Source organism: Lissotriton helveticus, chromosome 10, assembly GCF_964261635.1.
Source record: "Lissotriton helveticus chromosome 10, aLisHel1.1, whole genome shotgun sequence".
Classification (NCBI taxonomy): Eukaryota; Metazoa; Chordata; class Amphibia; order Caudata; family Salamandridae; genus Lissotriton; species Lissotriton helveticus.
Genome location: NC_136071.1, coordinates 1,204,185,788 through 1,204,203,577, shown reverse-complemented (window position 1 = coordinate 1,204,203,577; position 17,790 = coordinate 1,204,185,788). Strand labels below are relative to the sequence as shown.

The 17,790-nt window shown below is 47.9% G+C and overlaps 1 protein-coding gene across 1 annotated transcript in view; it reads left to right on the top strand.

Moving 5' to 3' along the window:
• The window catches only part of LOC144784209 (coagulation factor VIII-like), a 357,717-nt gene that overhangs the window by 154,324 nt on the left and 185,603 nt on the right, over positions 1-17,790 (top strand). Inside the window, exons 4-5 of the mRNA XM_078662866.1 lie at positions 10,618-10,830; positions 16,533-16,604. Coding sequence (XP_078518992.1) covers positions 10,618-10,830; positions 16,533-16,604 — 285 coding nt within the window. The remainder of the gene's footprint in view (positions 1-10,617; positions 10,831-16,532; positions 16,605-17,790) is intronic.

Genomic DNA, 17,790 nt, shown 5'->3' with positions numbered 1-17,790 from the left:
CAATTTGAACCACTGAAAGATCTAATGGGCCCATTTGTTACAGAGGAGGACGAGTTGTGGGCTATCCCTGAAACCAATTTTCCCCCCATCAGGGCCTGGACACCACTGGCACTTCAAATTAAGGCGCTCACCCTAAAGTACTCTTTGCGAGCCTGTAATGGTCGTTTTGGTTCAGACTCCCCTGGGAACCATACCTTTAATAGAGTTGGCCACTCCTCTATTTTAGACTTATCGCTAAGTAGGGTTAGCGGCAATTTTTTTATCGCCGCGCATCACAGGATTTTATTGCTGAGATAACGTGCTATTAGCAACGTTTATCTCAAAAGCGTTAAAATTCCCGGCGATAGCGGCACAATCAGTGAATATCGCTGAGAATACAGCGATATTCACGCATTATCGCTAACAGGGTCTTAGCCATTATATCCACCTCCCATTGGATATAATGGCTAAGAACTGGTCTGAGCAGGTGTTAGTTTTTGGAGATATTCGTGCTTAGCTCGAATATTTCCATCGCTACGCCTGCCTTGCTAATAGGCGATAGCGACGTTAGCGACTGCTTTCAGTCGCTAACAGGTTGGGTACGCCCACTTTGCATGTCATTAGCGATAAATATCGCTGACATGCAAAGCGGGCCCCAAACCGCTCGCTATCGCCTACAAGCTGTCGCTAACTGATGTTAGCGACAGCTTGCTAATAGGGCGATAGTATTATCGCCGCTTAGCAGCCGAAAACGGCCGCTAAAGCGGCAACAATTGCCTATCGCCCCCCTTGATAATATGCCCCTATATTCTTTTAGAAACCAAGCTCTGGCCTTTGGCCAGAGATTTTATTGTTTGCTCACGGCACGACAGCGACCATAACGCCTTACAACTCACAGTAAATTTGCCACCTAGTGGCTACAATTTAGTAAAACCATCTGACGCTGACCATAGACTGACCCTCTCAAATAATAGACGGAAAGTTAGGTGGAGCTGGGTGGAAAAATCACATAGCAAATTGGCTCTTTTATTCACTACCATTATTCCCAATATTGAGGCCCTATCAGAGCTAGTGAAGTCTGGAGACCTTGCTGTGTCTCTGGATGAACTCAAAATAATTAACGAATCCACAATCACAAAGCTCCAGGAGACATTTTGGTAATCGTGCACCAAGGCCCATGGGAGGACGCCTAGGCGTTCTTGGTTTAACGAAGTCTGTCGGGTGGCCAAAAGGGCATTAATAGAGTCCATAAAAGCACAGAGCAGCATCAAAGTGAAAGCAGCTAGATATGACTATAAACCCACCATTACAGCTGCTAAACATTCATGGGAAACTGATCAGTGGGACAGCCTGAATTCCGCCCTAGATTCTAAAGATGTGAAATCTTTTTGGAGCATTGTGACTACAGGTAGGAACACACGCTACGCTGCACTCGAGCCAAATTTTGCAGCGGACAGTTGGAGAGAGCACTTCCTAGCCCTCTACGCCTCACTAGATGATGTAGGGGGGGGCCAGACCGTAGACAGCCTGATTCCACTGGGGCCTGGGACAGATACTCCAGAGATAACCTTGACAGAGGTCTATAAAGCTCTAAACAAAATCATACCTGGTAAGGCAACCGGACTGGATAAGATCCCAGGGGATCTTTATCGGGCCGAACCCATGATCTGGGGCCCATACTTCTGGGTGATCTTTAACGCCATCTTGCAGGGAATGGTGCTACCTGCAACGTGGCTTGGTGCCGAGATGATTCCAGTGTATAAAAAGGGATCACCCTTGTCACTGGCAAATTATAGACCGATCAGCTTGATCGGTGTCTCGCAGAAAATCTTTGCCAGGATCCTCTTGAACCGGTTGCAATCCTGGCTTGAATATCAAAAGATCCTGACGCCCCTGCAGGCTGGTTTCAGGGAGAAAACGTCAACAATAGACCAGGTATTCAGGCTCCAACTTCTCTATTGGAAAAGTGTCGAACTAGAAGGGGTAGTCTGTTTCTGGTCTTTGGTGATCTGAAGAGTGCTTTTGATTTGGTACCCAGAGATGCACTATGGAGGCTATTAAGTGAGTTGGGACTTCCCTCTTATCTCTTAAATATACTGAGTAGATTACATAACGAAAATTATGCCCAAATCCGATTTGGGAAAAATGGGGAATTAACGCAGCCGATCCCTGTCAATAGGGGAGTCAGGCAGGGATGTGTGCTTGCCCCCACCCTGTTCTGCATTTACATCAACGCGTTGTCAGATGCTTTGAGATCATGCAAAGACACAGATGCTCTGAAAATTGCCCAAAAGCATTTCCCTGCTATGATGTTTGCAGATGATACTCTCCTCCTCTCTAAGTTACCGATGGGCATCCAAAGAATTCTAGATGGGTTTTGCAAGTTCTGTAGTAGTAGCGGATTAGAGATTAACATCAATAAAACTAAATTTATGATCTTCAACCCCAGTAAATCCACAAGCCCAAACCCACATATGAATGGGATCCCTTTGGACCAGGTCTCTGTATTTGACTATTTGGGCCTAACTCTTACTGAAAATATGACATGGGAGGCTCAGATTAAGAAATCCAACCTCAAATTGACACAACCACAGGCGGGCAGGCTAAGTTTTTTAGAAAGACTTTCCATAAGCCAGTTAGCCTGGTTATGGAGATCTGCTTGGGCTACCAATAAGCTCCCACTTGGTTCCATTGCATTTGGACCTAGGGGTTAGAGCCATTGCTGAGGTAATTGCCTGCAGGCCACTACTCTTCTGGCGGCGCCTTTGGGCATCACCGGATTTATCCGAGTACAGACTTGGCCCTTTTCCCCCCAAATTTTTCGCTTTTCGCCCCCTTAATTTCAGGATGTCTCCCCCATGGTAAAGGTCACTGTATAGGCCATGTGAGGTAAGAGATGCCCTTTGTAAGGTGATATTGGCATGCAATGGTGTGTACACTTATTTTCCCCCATGGTGTAAAATGTACCCTGATGAAATGCTATTTTTAAAATGGATGCCATGGCTGGGCGTTGTGCCACTTGACTGCAGTGGGTTAGCGGTCTAGACGTTAGGTACCCAGCCACCCCAGCATTTGGAGGGAAAGCCTGGCACCCAGGGTGCTCTACTCCTCCCCCTGAGCCAGTTTAAACCAGTTCGCCAGAGAATTCCAGAAGCTGCTGGCACTGTCTGGAAGGTGGGGTTAGGGGAATATAAATAAGGGGGAAGTCCCATCATGTGCAGAGACAGAGCTGGGACAGGAAGGTGAGGGGACCTGCTGCCAGGGGATACCGCCACTTGGGCCTGTATGCTGGACCCTACACCCATCTATCCCCCCTCTGCTGTCCCCAGGGCTTGTGAGCCCCACTTATGGAGTTCAGTCTGCCGTGTAGGAGGAGGGCCACGCTACAGTGGGGATGGTGAAAGCCTACCGCCCTGCTTTGATGATGCCCCCACTAACTGCTGACCTGGCCCAGTAGTGCCTGATGCTCTGTCCCCCAGCCCCCTGAAGAAGGCGGGCCCTCCTAGGGTACTGAAGCTGCCGGGACCCTGCGCCAGGCAAGCGAAGCGCCCAAATGCGCCTGGAAGGGAAGGAGCACATTGAACCCGCCCCAGGAGGTGGGGAGTGTTACCCTGGGGCTTGCTGCTGGAACTGTCCGCCCCCCTTTTGCTGTGCTGCCTGCCAAGCGCTATAATTTTGAAGCTGTGTGCCTAGAAGCGTTGGGCTGCAGAAGCGCTGTTTGGCCCAAGAAGGAACTGTGGAATTGAACAGCGCCGCGGGTGCCTACCCCGCGTGTTTGCGCCCTTTTCTTGAGTGGAAACGCCGCGGGTGCCTACCCCGCATTTTGCCACCTCTGTGCAGATCTAATCTAAGGCGGGAGCCTACCCCGCGCTGTGCCCGCAATCACCGCCGCAGCCCGGGGCACGAAAGGAAGGGAAGCACTGTTATCCCGAGGGCCCCCCCTACCGTGAACTCACCGCCGTGGCCCGGAGCCACATGACAGAGGTGCCGCTGCTGTCCCGGGGTCTGTGGAGGGAGCTGGGCTCTACCGGCATTGCCGCGCCCTCGGCGCGTGGCGGGAAGAACTCGCTGCTGTGGGCATTGGTGCGGCGGCCCCCGGAGTCAGGAGAGGGCCGCCGTAGTCCTGTAGGCCGTGCTGGGCCTGAAGCCAGTACACCCCTCGCATGATGGGGGCGCCCGGCCGCATCATCGGCCGTGCCCCCGCCTTTGCTGCTAGCTACTGGAAGGGAGGCCGACACGCCCCCGCAGGCCCCGGGTGTCACGCTAGCCGGCACCATCTCGAGGAGACCTGCAATACTGGTGAGGGGGCTCCGGAGAGAGCACAAGCCCCCGCATCCGACTGCACAACGAAAGGGGCCGCCGGAGGCCCGAAGACAGAGGTAACACCCCTGCGGGGAGGGCGGAGGGCCCGGACCGCCCCATTTGTATAGAAAACTGTAACCCCACAAGGCTTCAGAACTGGACCAGAACCCTGATAAGGCCCTGGATGACTAGTTTTGAGGCAGAGCTACCCTTCTGGCTAGGGGAGTTGTGGGTGCTGCAATGTTCTGAGCTGAAGTGCTCTGTGCCTCACAGAGTAGATCGACTCTGCTCCAGCCACTGCTGATGTAGGCCCCTAGAAGGACAGGTTGATTGCTTACTAGAGGAGCAGTAATGCAGGAGTTCTTGTGCTTAATGTCCCATGAGATGGAGTTTTATTGATTCTGCTTAGGTCCATGCTGATGCTCTGCCCCGGGATGAAATGCGGCCTAATGAGTTTATGCATGTTGTACTTTCATGCCTAGTGTTCTTTACCTCACAGTGATAGTGCTGTTGTTCCACCTCATTTGATAACGCTTGGTTTTTATTTCAGCCGTGGAAACTGATGGACTTACCCTTTTTCTTGCTTTATCCATTTTCCCTGTAAATAATCCCCCTGGGATCCATTGCCATGGCGCCCGTTGGCGCCCTATTGTGAATACTGTGCTTTACTGTGTTTTACCTTTGCAGGTTGGGCCTAATACAAAAGTTATTCTTTTTCCAACCAGAAGCGATGTATTGTCTCTTTTGTGGTGTGCCTGGTGTGTCGTCTGTGGGTACTCCGTGGATGCTTCACATATGTCCTCAGGAGTTTGGCCTTCCCGCTCTGCTCCATGCTACCCCCCGTAGAATTGGCAACCCCATTTCTAACACTAGAGCTTTCGGAAATCCTGAAACTCCCCTGCTCAGGGAAGCTGCCATGGCTTCTATTTGTCAGGGAGAGCCTCTGTGAAATAGGTCTAAAACAATTATGGGACAATCCCGTCACAGCCTGTTTGAGCATATCACGAAAGTCTCTGAGTACTAGCTATTGAGGCAGAATATACGCAAAACTTCATGCAGAGCCCGCACATGGCACCCTCACTTCATTCTTCCTGGAAGTAAAAGACACCTGCATGCTGGAGGCATGTCTCGATGAAATCCGCCTGGCACTAGGAAGGAAACTATATATGCAGTTTCACCATGGCTACCTCCCTTTGCGTGCTTTCACTGGCAAATGGTCGGGTGGAAGTACAAGTGGATGTCCGGTATGTAATTCGTGTGATGAGACCGAAGTCCACATCTTCTTTTTTTGCCCGGGCTATCAAACTGCAAGACGTAGATGGCTGCTTCAGCTGTGCAAAAACCTGGGCACTACACATTGCAGGGAATCATTTAGAATCCTAAAATACAACACAGATTCCTATATAGTCCTTGCAGTTTCACGTTTTTTAAGCTCCATGTGGTGGGTCAGGAGAAACTTCCTCAAGATGCAAGATCATGGATTTGATTGTGCCTGATTTTATTGTCTTTTTTTAACAATGTAATATCTTTGATGAATTGTTTTTTTTCCTCTTACATTTTTACCGGCTTGTATATACTTGTGGCTGTTCTTTTATGGTGAAATACCGAAATAAAGAAATATTGGTATTGATAAAACCGGGAGCCCTACTCGTAATTAACGCTAGAATGCAGAGTCAAGAGAAGAGCAGCAGGAGGAGGAAAATCACAGTCTGGGGAAATAGAACAGGAAGGGAAAGAAGGAATATCAGAAGGAAGGGTGAAGCGAAGTAAGTATGAATGGATGCGTAGTTGAATGAATAAGTGTGTGGATGAAAGGATGAATGAATGCTAGGTGGATGAACAAGTGAAAGGATTGCATGGTAAAGGGATGGATAAATAGGTGGATGGACAGGTGAAAGGATGACAGCGTAAAGGGATGGATGAACCAGTGAGTGAAAAGATCAGTGAATGGATGGCAGAGTGGATAGATGCTGGATGGATGGCAGGATAAATGGTAGAGTGGAAGGATGCCTAGATGCAGAGTTGATAGATGGATGGCAGAGTGAATGGATAGATGGAAAAGTGGATGGATGGATGGCAGAGTGGATGTATGTATGAGTTGATGGATGGATGGCATAGTGGATGAATGAAAGATGGATGAATATATGATGTATGGATGGATAAAAGAGTTGAATAGATGGATGGCAGATTGGATGAATGAGTGGATGACAAGGGGGATGATTGGATGGACAACAGAGTGGGTGAATTGATGGATGAATGGGAGAGTGGACAGATGGTAGAATGGACGGATGGCAGAGGGGATGAAGAGATGGCAGAATTGAAAGAGTGATGGATGAATAGCGGTGCATGGATGGATGAATGCAAGAGATAAGGAAGCTGTTCCATGGGGGTTGGGCTCACTTGCTTCACGCCCTTGGTGGCATCTGTACTTTAGTTCAAAGTAGGAGTTGTTTCAATTTTCTTGCCACTGCCTTGGTTTTAGCCACAAAGGACGAGTTCAGGGCTGGCTTTATTGCTGGTGTCACCCGTTGCAACAATCTTTTTTAGCACCCCTTCCCTCATGACCTCCTCCTCATATTCCCTCACTACCACCCGGCAAAAGGGCCCCTCTTCTCTCCATAGCCTCTCTCTCTTGTGTACATTCCATTTGTTTTAAAGCGCTGGTAAAGGCTATCCGCTTTCAATACAGATCTGTTCTTTGAAGCAGTCATATTAACCCTCTGCGCTAATTTATGGTGAGTCTGAACACCACTAGACAAACTTGGATCTCTCTCCAGCAGGAACATTAATCACAAAAGTTATCTTGACATTTTTATTGCTGTCTGACATCTGATCAAACTCTGCATCAGCTGGCTTTAAATCTTAAGTTACTCCTAAACACAGCACTCCCATCTGAGGTCAGTGCCCCCTCCAGGTCAGCGACCAGTGCGACCCCACCAGTCGCACTGCCTGAAAGACGGCCCTGGATGAGTTACCAAGGCCCCAACTACCACCAGAGCAACATGCCCCCGCCTGTCCAGATGGGACACGTTTCCACCGCTCTACGTCACCTGTACCTGTGGGCTCCCCACACTACAATGTTCTGCGTGCAACACTACTTGTCCATCAATTGCTGTTTTTTAGGTCTCGTCTAGCGTTGCATCGCGCATGCGCTGCTCGCTCTGCGAGGCTTCTTGTAGTTGAGATTTTCTGGAAGTTCAGTTTAAGCCTCGCCCATCATTTTCATTGGGTCGTGTTAGCATTTATGCTAAACGCTGCCTTCCCATTGAAAAGGAGACTTTTTGGTTACCGCCCTGCCTCCTTCTTGAATGGCCCATCTGGACTCCATCGTGTACTGGCAGTGTTAGACGGTCTCCTTATATTACTTGGTAGGCACTTTCTTTTTGTCATTATCTGGGAAGCGCGGTGCTGCAGAGCTATGCACTCTAAATTGTATGTTTTTGTATTACTTTATTTATTTATATTTTCGTGGCGATCCTCAGATTTTGTAAGTAACAGAGCTTAAAAGTAGACCTTCTGTAATATACCTTTGTATACCCCTTTTTTGATAATTCTTGTTGTTTTAGTGTAAACACCTTTGACAACATACCTCCAATGAGCAATCACTGCACATTGTTTACTATGTGGGATATTTCTCTTCTTTGCATTTAGTTGTTGTGAGGGTTCGCCTTTACTGCTAGTATCCGATAAGCTTTATTTTCTGAGACCTGAAGTCTAAAAGCACGATGTGTCACATTGTGTCTTTCCCATTAAAAAAGGATTGGTTCTTTTCTTGCTCTACGTTTCCACGACTCTCTACAGTGACCTCGTGGAACAAGTGATGCTCTTAAAATACATGAACTCGCCCGGTCTGGTGTCAGCAGGTTATGACCTGCGTGGAGCACAGAGCGGACCATCTCTGCCCTCTTTAGGCAGCCGGCTTTAATTCAGGCTTACAGTACAGAGATGAAAGCGCTATCGCCAGACTGACCAACGCGCCTAAAAACAGACAAATCCCACTGTTCACTTCGGCTGCCGCTCGCAATATGTTTTGGGGCCATTTTGCCCAAAGCGAAGGCCTGCGTGAATGGGGGACGCTGCAGGAGAGGCGCTATGCTCGGGTAATAAAACTGCAGCACGTTAGTTTTGTCTTTGCTTTACAAATCTTGCATTTATGGCTTTATGGGGGCCTGTAGTAACAAGCATTTGCAATGCAATAGGTCTCGCATTTACGCGAGTTTGAGCTATTGGTATAGAAAATGACAATGCCTTTTTATTTATGTTTTGGTTTTTAAAACATAAATACAAGGCATTGTCATTTACAATGCCAATACCTTAAACTTGCGGAAATGCAAGACCTATTGCATTGCAAATGCTTATTAAATAAGTGAATACAAAAATAGTCGCAACAGCACTTGCCTGCCACTTGCTGGTGAGATGGGGTGAAAACAGTCTCCTCGTTGACACGTTTTGTAAAGAGATGCATGTGGAAAGACAGCCAGACGACACCTATGTTTGAATTGCAAGACTTATATTACTGACGGGATTTTGGTGTGCCTTTGATGTGCGAGCGAGTGGGAGGCTAGCATGTCCTGACAAGCAGCGAGCAAATTATTCATGCAGCGGGGCACCGCCAGGGCTCCAAACAAAGGCAATGTTTATATAATGAGAAGTGAATATTTCATAACAAATCAAGGCCGCTTGGTGCTAAGCCATCTTGCTATACATCTGAATTAACCTCAGTGAATTTCATGTTTGGTTTTACTGCAGACTGGTGTTAGGAATGACAGTAAATCTTTGCAAGTTAAAAACAAGACGGAGGGCATTGCTGTGGGGTGGGGGGAGGAGAAATGCGACACGGCGGGCAGGGGAGGGGGCGGAGCGGGGAGAGCGGCATGAGGGTGTGAAGCAGCAGGGGCCTTTGAAGTGAAGCTAAGCTTCACTTCAAAGGTGTGGGAGGAGTGCGGCTCAGGCAGAGCGCACGCTGGGGGAAGCTTGTGGGGCGGAGCGGGAAGAGCTGCTGGGGAACAGATGGCTGGCGATTTGATGCTGTGCACGCGCAGTTTAGGTCAATGCGCTTGCGCATTGACCTAAAAGCGCACGGGCACAGCATCAAATCGCCAGTTAGTTAAAGTCTGTTTAAGCCCCTATAGTCTCGCTCCGCTCAATGCGCATGCGCATTGACAGGCGAGACCTAATAAAACCCCCTGCAGCCGAAGGAGACAAGCCGTCCAGAGATCAGTCAAGAAGCCTTAAAAAAGCTTGTGTGAACTATATCAACTGATAGCAATAACGTCTTGCGTGGCATTTGCCAGGGAGTTTAACAATCGCACGTTTGTGCGTTGTGGCGTCAGTGAAATTCCGTTTTGTATGAGTTAAGGAATACTCTGGCTTTGTTGAATTCGTGTTTGAGTAGCATCGGTATCTAGCTCATTTGTTTCTTTTAATTGACTAATATTTGATGGGAATTGAAGAGTAAACAAACTTGAAACGTGTATTGGCTCGCACGGCGGCCACATGACTGAACGTCACTGAGGTAGCACTTTTCAAGCCCTAGGCCTTCCTTTTACGAGCAACGGTTTTCAGGTGCGCTAGTCCCGTTGGCTCCGTAACCCATACATGGCAACGTTTAAGAAGGAAAAAAGGGGAAAATGGGAGATTGAAAAAAAAATCGTGAGAATGTATTTCTTCCATTCAAGCATTTTCAATGCAATAGGTCTTGCATTTATGTGAGTTTAAGCTATTGGCATTGTAAATGACAATGCCTTTTATTTATGTTTTAAAAATGAAAACAAAAATAAAAGGCATTGTCATTTATAATGTCAATACTATAGCTCAAACTTGTGTAAATGGGATACTTATTGCATTGCACGTGCTTGTTGCATTTGTCACCCTGAGTGGGACGGGTATGCCCAGACGCGGGTCCCGTGCTCTCCATGCCACTGGAGTCAAGCTAGCCTGGCTGAAGAAGGGTGACTTACTCTGAAACCGGTCCTAGGACGCTTGTTTCCAGTCCAGGGAGGACCTGGCTTGGCAGTTCGGGCTGGACTGTACCCATGGGGCCCAGGGTCAAGACTGATTTGCATATGGCTGGATTAAAACTGGAATGGCATGGTGAGCAAAAACACGATGGATTTAGGCCCAGATCTCTGTACTGAGGTGAATGTGTGACATTGTTCTGCATTCTGTCCATCAATTGTTCTTTTTGCAATTCTTGTGTGACACGTTTGAGGCAATTGAAATGCTTTTTAGTACACAGTGAAGCAGTGGCTTCCATCATAGAAGGACGTTTATAAAAAGGAGAAACCTCTAAAGAAAATGGAACAGATAACACAATGGGTCTGTGTTCGCTTTCAGGTGCGGGATATGATGACGAGAGCAGCCAATCAGAGAAGGACGATGACGCGGTGGCCCCTGGTGACACCCACACCTACGTCTGGGAAATTCCGGAGAACTACGGGCCCCTGGAGGCGGACTCGGCCTGCCTCACCTACAGCTACTTTTCACACACCGACCCCAGCCCTGATTTCAACGCGGGCCTGATCGGGGCGCTGCTGGTCTGCAAGCCAGGTAGGCCTGGGAGAAGGGGGCTTCAACGCTAGCGCCATGATTCTTCAGGGATCTTTAATCCTAGCGCCATGATTCTTCAGGGATCTTTAATCCTAGCTCCATGATTCTTCAGGGATCTTTAATCCTAGCGCCATGATTCTTCAGGGATCTTTAATCCTAGCTCCATGATTCTTCAGGGATCTTTAATCCTAGCGCCATGATTCTTCAGGGATCTTTAATCCTAGCTCCATGATTCTTCAGGGATCTTTAATCCTAGCGCCATGATTCTTCAGGGATCTTTAATCCTAGCTCCATGATTCTTCAGGGAGCTTTAATCCTAGCGCCATGATTCTTCAGGGATCTTTAATCCTAGCTCCATGATTCTTCAGGGAGCTTTAATCCTAGCGCCTTGATTCTTCAGGGAGCTTTAATCCTAGCGCCTTGATTCTTCAGGGAGCTTTAATCCTAGCGCCTTGATTCTTCAGGGAGCTTTAATCCTAGCGCCATGATTCTTTCTATACGAGACAAAGAAGCCGATAGGTGCATGTGTGCTTCACAAAGAGCACAACATTATTTCACACCGTGCCGTGCAACAGCACAAGCCACACCGCACCATGACAAACTGCATCACATCATACTACACCGCATCACACCATACCACACCACGTCATACCACACCACATCATACCATACCACATCATACCACACCACGTCATACCACACCACGTCATACCACACCACGTCATACCACACCACGTCATACCACACCACATCATACCACACCACGTCATACCAGACTCCATCACATCATCCAACACCAAGTCATACCACACCACGTCATACCACAACACGTCATACCACACCACGTCATACCACAACACATCATACCACACCACGTCATACCATACCACATCAATCCACACCACATCAATCCACACCACGTCATACCACATCACATCATACCATACCACATCATACCACACCACGTCATACCACACCACGTCATACCACACCACATCATACCACACCACGTCATACCAGACCACATCACATCATCCAACACCAAGTCATACCACACCACGTCATACCACAACACGTCATACCACACCACGTCATACCATACCACATCAATCCACACCAAGTCATACCACACCACGTCATACCACACCACGTCATACCACACCACATCATACCACACCACGTCATACCACACCACGTCATACCACACCACGTCATACCACACCACGTCATACCACACCACGTCATACCACACCACGTCATACCAGACCACATCACATCATCTTACACCACGTCATACCACACCACGTCACACCACAACACATCATACCACACCACGTCATACCACACCACGTCATACCACACCACGTCATACCACACCACGTCATACCACACCACGTCATACCACACCACATCAATCCACACCAAGTCATACCACACCACGTCATACCACACCACGTCATACCACACCACATCATACTACACCACGTCATACCACACCACATCATACCACACTACGTCATACCAGACCACTTCACATCATCCAACACCAAGTCATACCACACCACGTCATACCACAACACGTCATACCACACCACGTCATACCATACCACATTAATCCACACCAAGTCATACCACACCACGTCATACCACACCACATCATACCACACCACGTCATACCACACCACGTCATACCACACCACGTCATACCACACCACGTCATACCACACCACGTCATACCACACCACGTCATACCACAACACGTCATACCACACCACGTCATACCATACCACATTAATCCACACCAAGTCATACCACACCACGTCATACCACACCACATCATACCACACCACGTCATACCACACCACGTCATACCACACCACGTCATACCACATCACATCATCTTACACCACGTCATACCACACCACGTCAAACCACAACACGTCATACCACACCACGTCATACCACACCACGTCATACCACACCACGTCATACCATACCACATCAATCCACACCAAGTCATACCACACCACGTCATACCACACCACGTCATACCACACCACATCATACCACACCACGTCATACCACACCACGTCATACCACACCACGTCATACCACACCATGTCATACCACACCACATCATACCACACCACGTCATACCACACCACGTCATACCACACCACATCATACCACACCACGTCAATCCACACCAAGTCATACCACACCACGTCATAGCACACCACGTCATACCACACCACGTCATACCACACCACATCATACCACACCACGTCATACCATGCCACACCATATTCCACCATACATTTCTCTGAAATCTAAAGGTTTAGAGTTGGTACCAGACCTAAAACATATGCAGCATCGTAGGAGCCGTCAATCGGGCAACTTGGCCAGGGTGGATATTTGGAACGTAGCCCTGTTGGGACAGGAATGTCCCCTGCATGATGAACTGCCCTGCAGCCCTGCCCTGAGTAACCAGACTACATGTGAAACCTTTGGCCCCAGCACACATGAAAGCCTGTTTGTGTGCTAACCACAAACCCAAGCCCGGCTCCGGTCTGCAGGAGTGCCACAAGCGTACTGTCTAGTGGACCCTGGACCACCATCTCTGGGACATGGACAGTGAGCAGCGCATAGAACTGTGTAAAAGCTTCTCAGTGCAGTGGGCATGGGAGCAGTCTGTATCTGCACCACTGGATGGCCTTTCCCAGACCACATCACATCATCCAACACCAAGTCATACCACACCACGTCATACCACAACACGTCATACCACACCACGTCATACCATACCACATCAATCCACACCAAGTCATACCACACCACGTCATAGCACACCACGTCATACCACACCACATCATACCACACCACGTCATACCACACCACGTCATACCACACCACGTCATACCACACCACGTCATACCACACCACATCATACCACACCACGTCATACCAGACCACATCACATCATCCAACACCAAGTCATACCACACCACGTCATACCACACCACGTCATACCACACCACGTCATACCACACCACGTCATACCATACCACATCAATCCACACCACGTCATACCACACCACATCAATCCACACCAAGTCATACCACACCACATCAATCCACACCACGTCATACCACACCACATCACATCATCCAACACCAAGTCATACCACACCACGTCATACCACACCACGTCATACCACACCACGTCATACCACACCACGTCATACCATACCACATCAATCCACACCACGTCATACCACACCACATCAATCCACACCAAGTCATACCACACCACGTCATACCACACCACGTCATACCACACCACGTCATACCACACCACGTCATACCATACCACATCAATCCACACCACGTCATACCACACCACATCAATCCACACCAAGTCATACCACACCACATCAATCCACACCACGTCATACCACACCACATCACATCATCCAACACCAAGTCATACCACACCACGTCATACCACACCATGTCATACCACACCACGTCATACCACACCACATCACATCATATCATCCAACACCAAGTCATACCACACCACGTCATACCACACCATGTCATACCACACCACGTCATACCACACCACATCAATCCACACCAAGTCATACCACACCACGTCATACCACACCACGTCATACCAGACCACATCACATCATCCAACACCAAGTCATACCACACCACGTCATACCACACCACGTCATACCATACCACATCAATCCACACCATGTCATACCACACCACATCAATCCACACCAAGTCATACCACACCACATCAATCCACACCACGTCATACCACACCACATCACATCATCCAACACCAAGTCATACCACACCACGTCATACCACACCATGTCATACCACACCACGTCATACCGCACCACGTCATACCACACCACATCAATCCACACCAAGTCATACCACACCACGTCATACCACACCACGTCATACCAGACCACATCACATCATCCAACACCAAGTCATACCACACCACGTCATACCACACCACGTCATACCACACCACGTCATACCACACCACGTCATACCACACCACGTCATACCAGACCACATCACATCATCCAACACCAAGTCATACCACACCACGTCATACCACACCACGTCATACCACACCACGTCATACCACACCACGTCATACCACACCACGTCATACCACACCACATCAATCCACACCAAGTCATACCACACCACGTCATACCACACCACGTCATACCACACCACGTCATACCATACCACATCAATCCGCACCACGTCATACCACACCATGTCATACCACACCACGTCATACCACACCACATCAATCCACACCAAGTCATACCACACCACGTCATACCACACCACGTCATACCACACCACATCAATCCACACCAAGTCATACCACACCACGTCATACCACACCCCATCATACCGCACCACGTCATACCACATCACATCATCCAACACCAAGTCATACCACACCACGTCATACCACACCACGTCATACCACACCACGTCATACCACACCACATCATACCACACCACGTCATACTACACCACGTCATACCATACCACATCACATCATCCAACACCAAGTCATACCACACCACGTCATACCACACCACGTCATACCACACCACGTCATACCACACCACGTCATACCACACCACGTCATACCACACCCCATCATACCGCACCACGTCATACCACATCACATCATCCAACACCAAGTCATACCACACCACGTCATACCACACCACGTCATACCACACCCCATCATACCGCACCACGTCATACCACATCACATCATCCAACACCAAGTCATACCACACCACGTCATACCACACCACGTCATACCACACCACGTCATACCACACCACGTCATACCACACCACATCATACCACACCACGTCATACCAGACCACATCACATCATCCAACACCAAGTCATACCACACCACGTCATACCACACCACGCCATACCACACCATGACACACTGCATCACAACGCACCATTTCACAGAGCATCACATCATGTCATACCATATCTCACCACACCACACCATGCAACAGAGCATCACACTATGCCCCACCACATCACATCATCTTACACCACGTCATACCACACCACGTCATACCACACCACGTCATACCACACCACGTCACACCATGCCACACCATATTCCACCATACATTTCTCTGAAATCTAAAGGTTTAGAGTTGGTACCAGACCTAAAACATATGCAGCATCGTAGGAGCCGTCAATCGGGCAACTTGGCCAGGGTGGATATTTGGAACGTAGCCCTGTTGGGACAGGAATGTCCCCTGCATGATGAACTGCCCTGCAGCCCTGCCCTGAGTAACCAGACTACATGTGAAACCTTTGGCCCCAGCACACATGAAAGCCTGTTTGTGTGCTAACCACAAACCCAAGCCCGGCTCCGGTCTGCAGGAGTGCCACAAGCGTACTGTCTAGTGGACCCTGGACCACCATCTCTGGGACATGGACAGTGAGCAGCGCATAGAACTGTGTAAAAGCTTCTCAGTGCAGTGGGCATGGGAGCAGTCTGTATCTGCACCACTGGATGGCCTTTCCCAGCTCTGTGTAAACATCTGCACCTATTACTATCATCCAACCATTGATCTTTCATTCTGTCTCTCTCCCCCCAGGAACTCTGACTGCTGAGCAGACCCAGGCTAGCGTGCAGGAGCTGGTGCTTCTCGTCTCGGTCTTCGATGAAGGTAAGCACTGTTCATTTGTCTCATTCAAAAACATATATTTCATATTAATAATATAATCAAATAATGGGCCTGATTCACAATGGTTAATTTGCACATGTAGATTTACTCAAGTGTCAATCTACTCCTGCATCTACGAGTACATCTACACTTTTTTCTTTTTTCTTTTACAATCGCACATTTACAGCTTCTTTTAGACTTATTTGTCACGCCAGGTGGTGGAGCCTCCCACAATAGGAACTAGGAGTGTAAAATGACAACCAGTATCTTTTCACACATAGCCAGAGAGCGCCACCACCAAGACACAGATCTTCCTATGGGAAAGTATATGAAAAAGTTTTTTAATCTTTAAAAAAACTAAATTAAAATATTTTAATGTATGATGTAAATTAATTGTAAGCATTTATTATTAACCTAAAACTATTGAAATAAAATGGTACAGCTCATTAACTCATTAGATTAAATGTATATCAGAGAATTAATTTATAATATATTATTTTAATGTATATATAATTTTTTAAACAATGATTAAAAAAAATCCAGTTACTTATATTTGTATTTAATGGGTAATAACATTTTTTTACAGTTATGTGCTCGAATTAATTTAAATAATTATTAATTATTCAATAAAGGGTAATTGTATAATTTTAAATTATGCTTATTATTACATTTTAAAATAATATCATTCTTTAATAATTGTGTGCATCTATCAGAGCTTTCACCACCACATTTCTCAATCCCTCGCTGCCCCCAGCAATGGCTGAATATAATCATGATGGGAGTGGCCAAAAATAGAAACGCACACCTTTTTATCACTACACCGGCCGAAAATCACCTCGTTCACTTGCTTCTCAGACACACCAACGTGTTTATTCAAAGTCAACTTTCAAGGCCCGACGCGTTTCTGCCCTCAGCCTATTTCATGGGTCAGTGAGCCTTGCCTCAGTGAAACACACCAATAGTGCCCCATTACAGCATAACACAGACACAGGGCAAACAATAGAGTGCAGTGTGCCATCTTTTTCAGCAGCATCTTAGAGTGGTTATATCAATCAATCAGGGGTTGGTAAAGCGCGCTACTCACCCGTGAGGACCTCAAGGCGCTGAGGGAGGGAAAAAGTAGGCTGCTCCGGTCATTCGAAAAGCCAGGTCTTGAGAGCCCGTCTGAGGGTGTGCAGGGTTGGTGAGT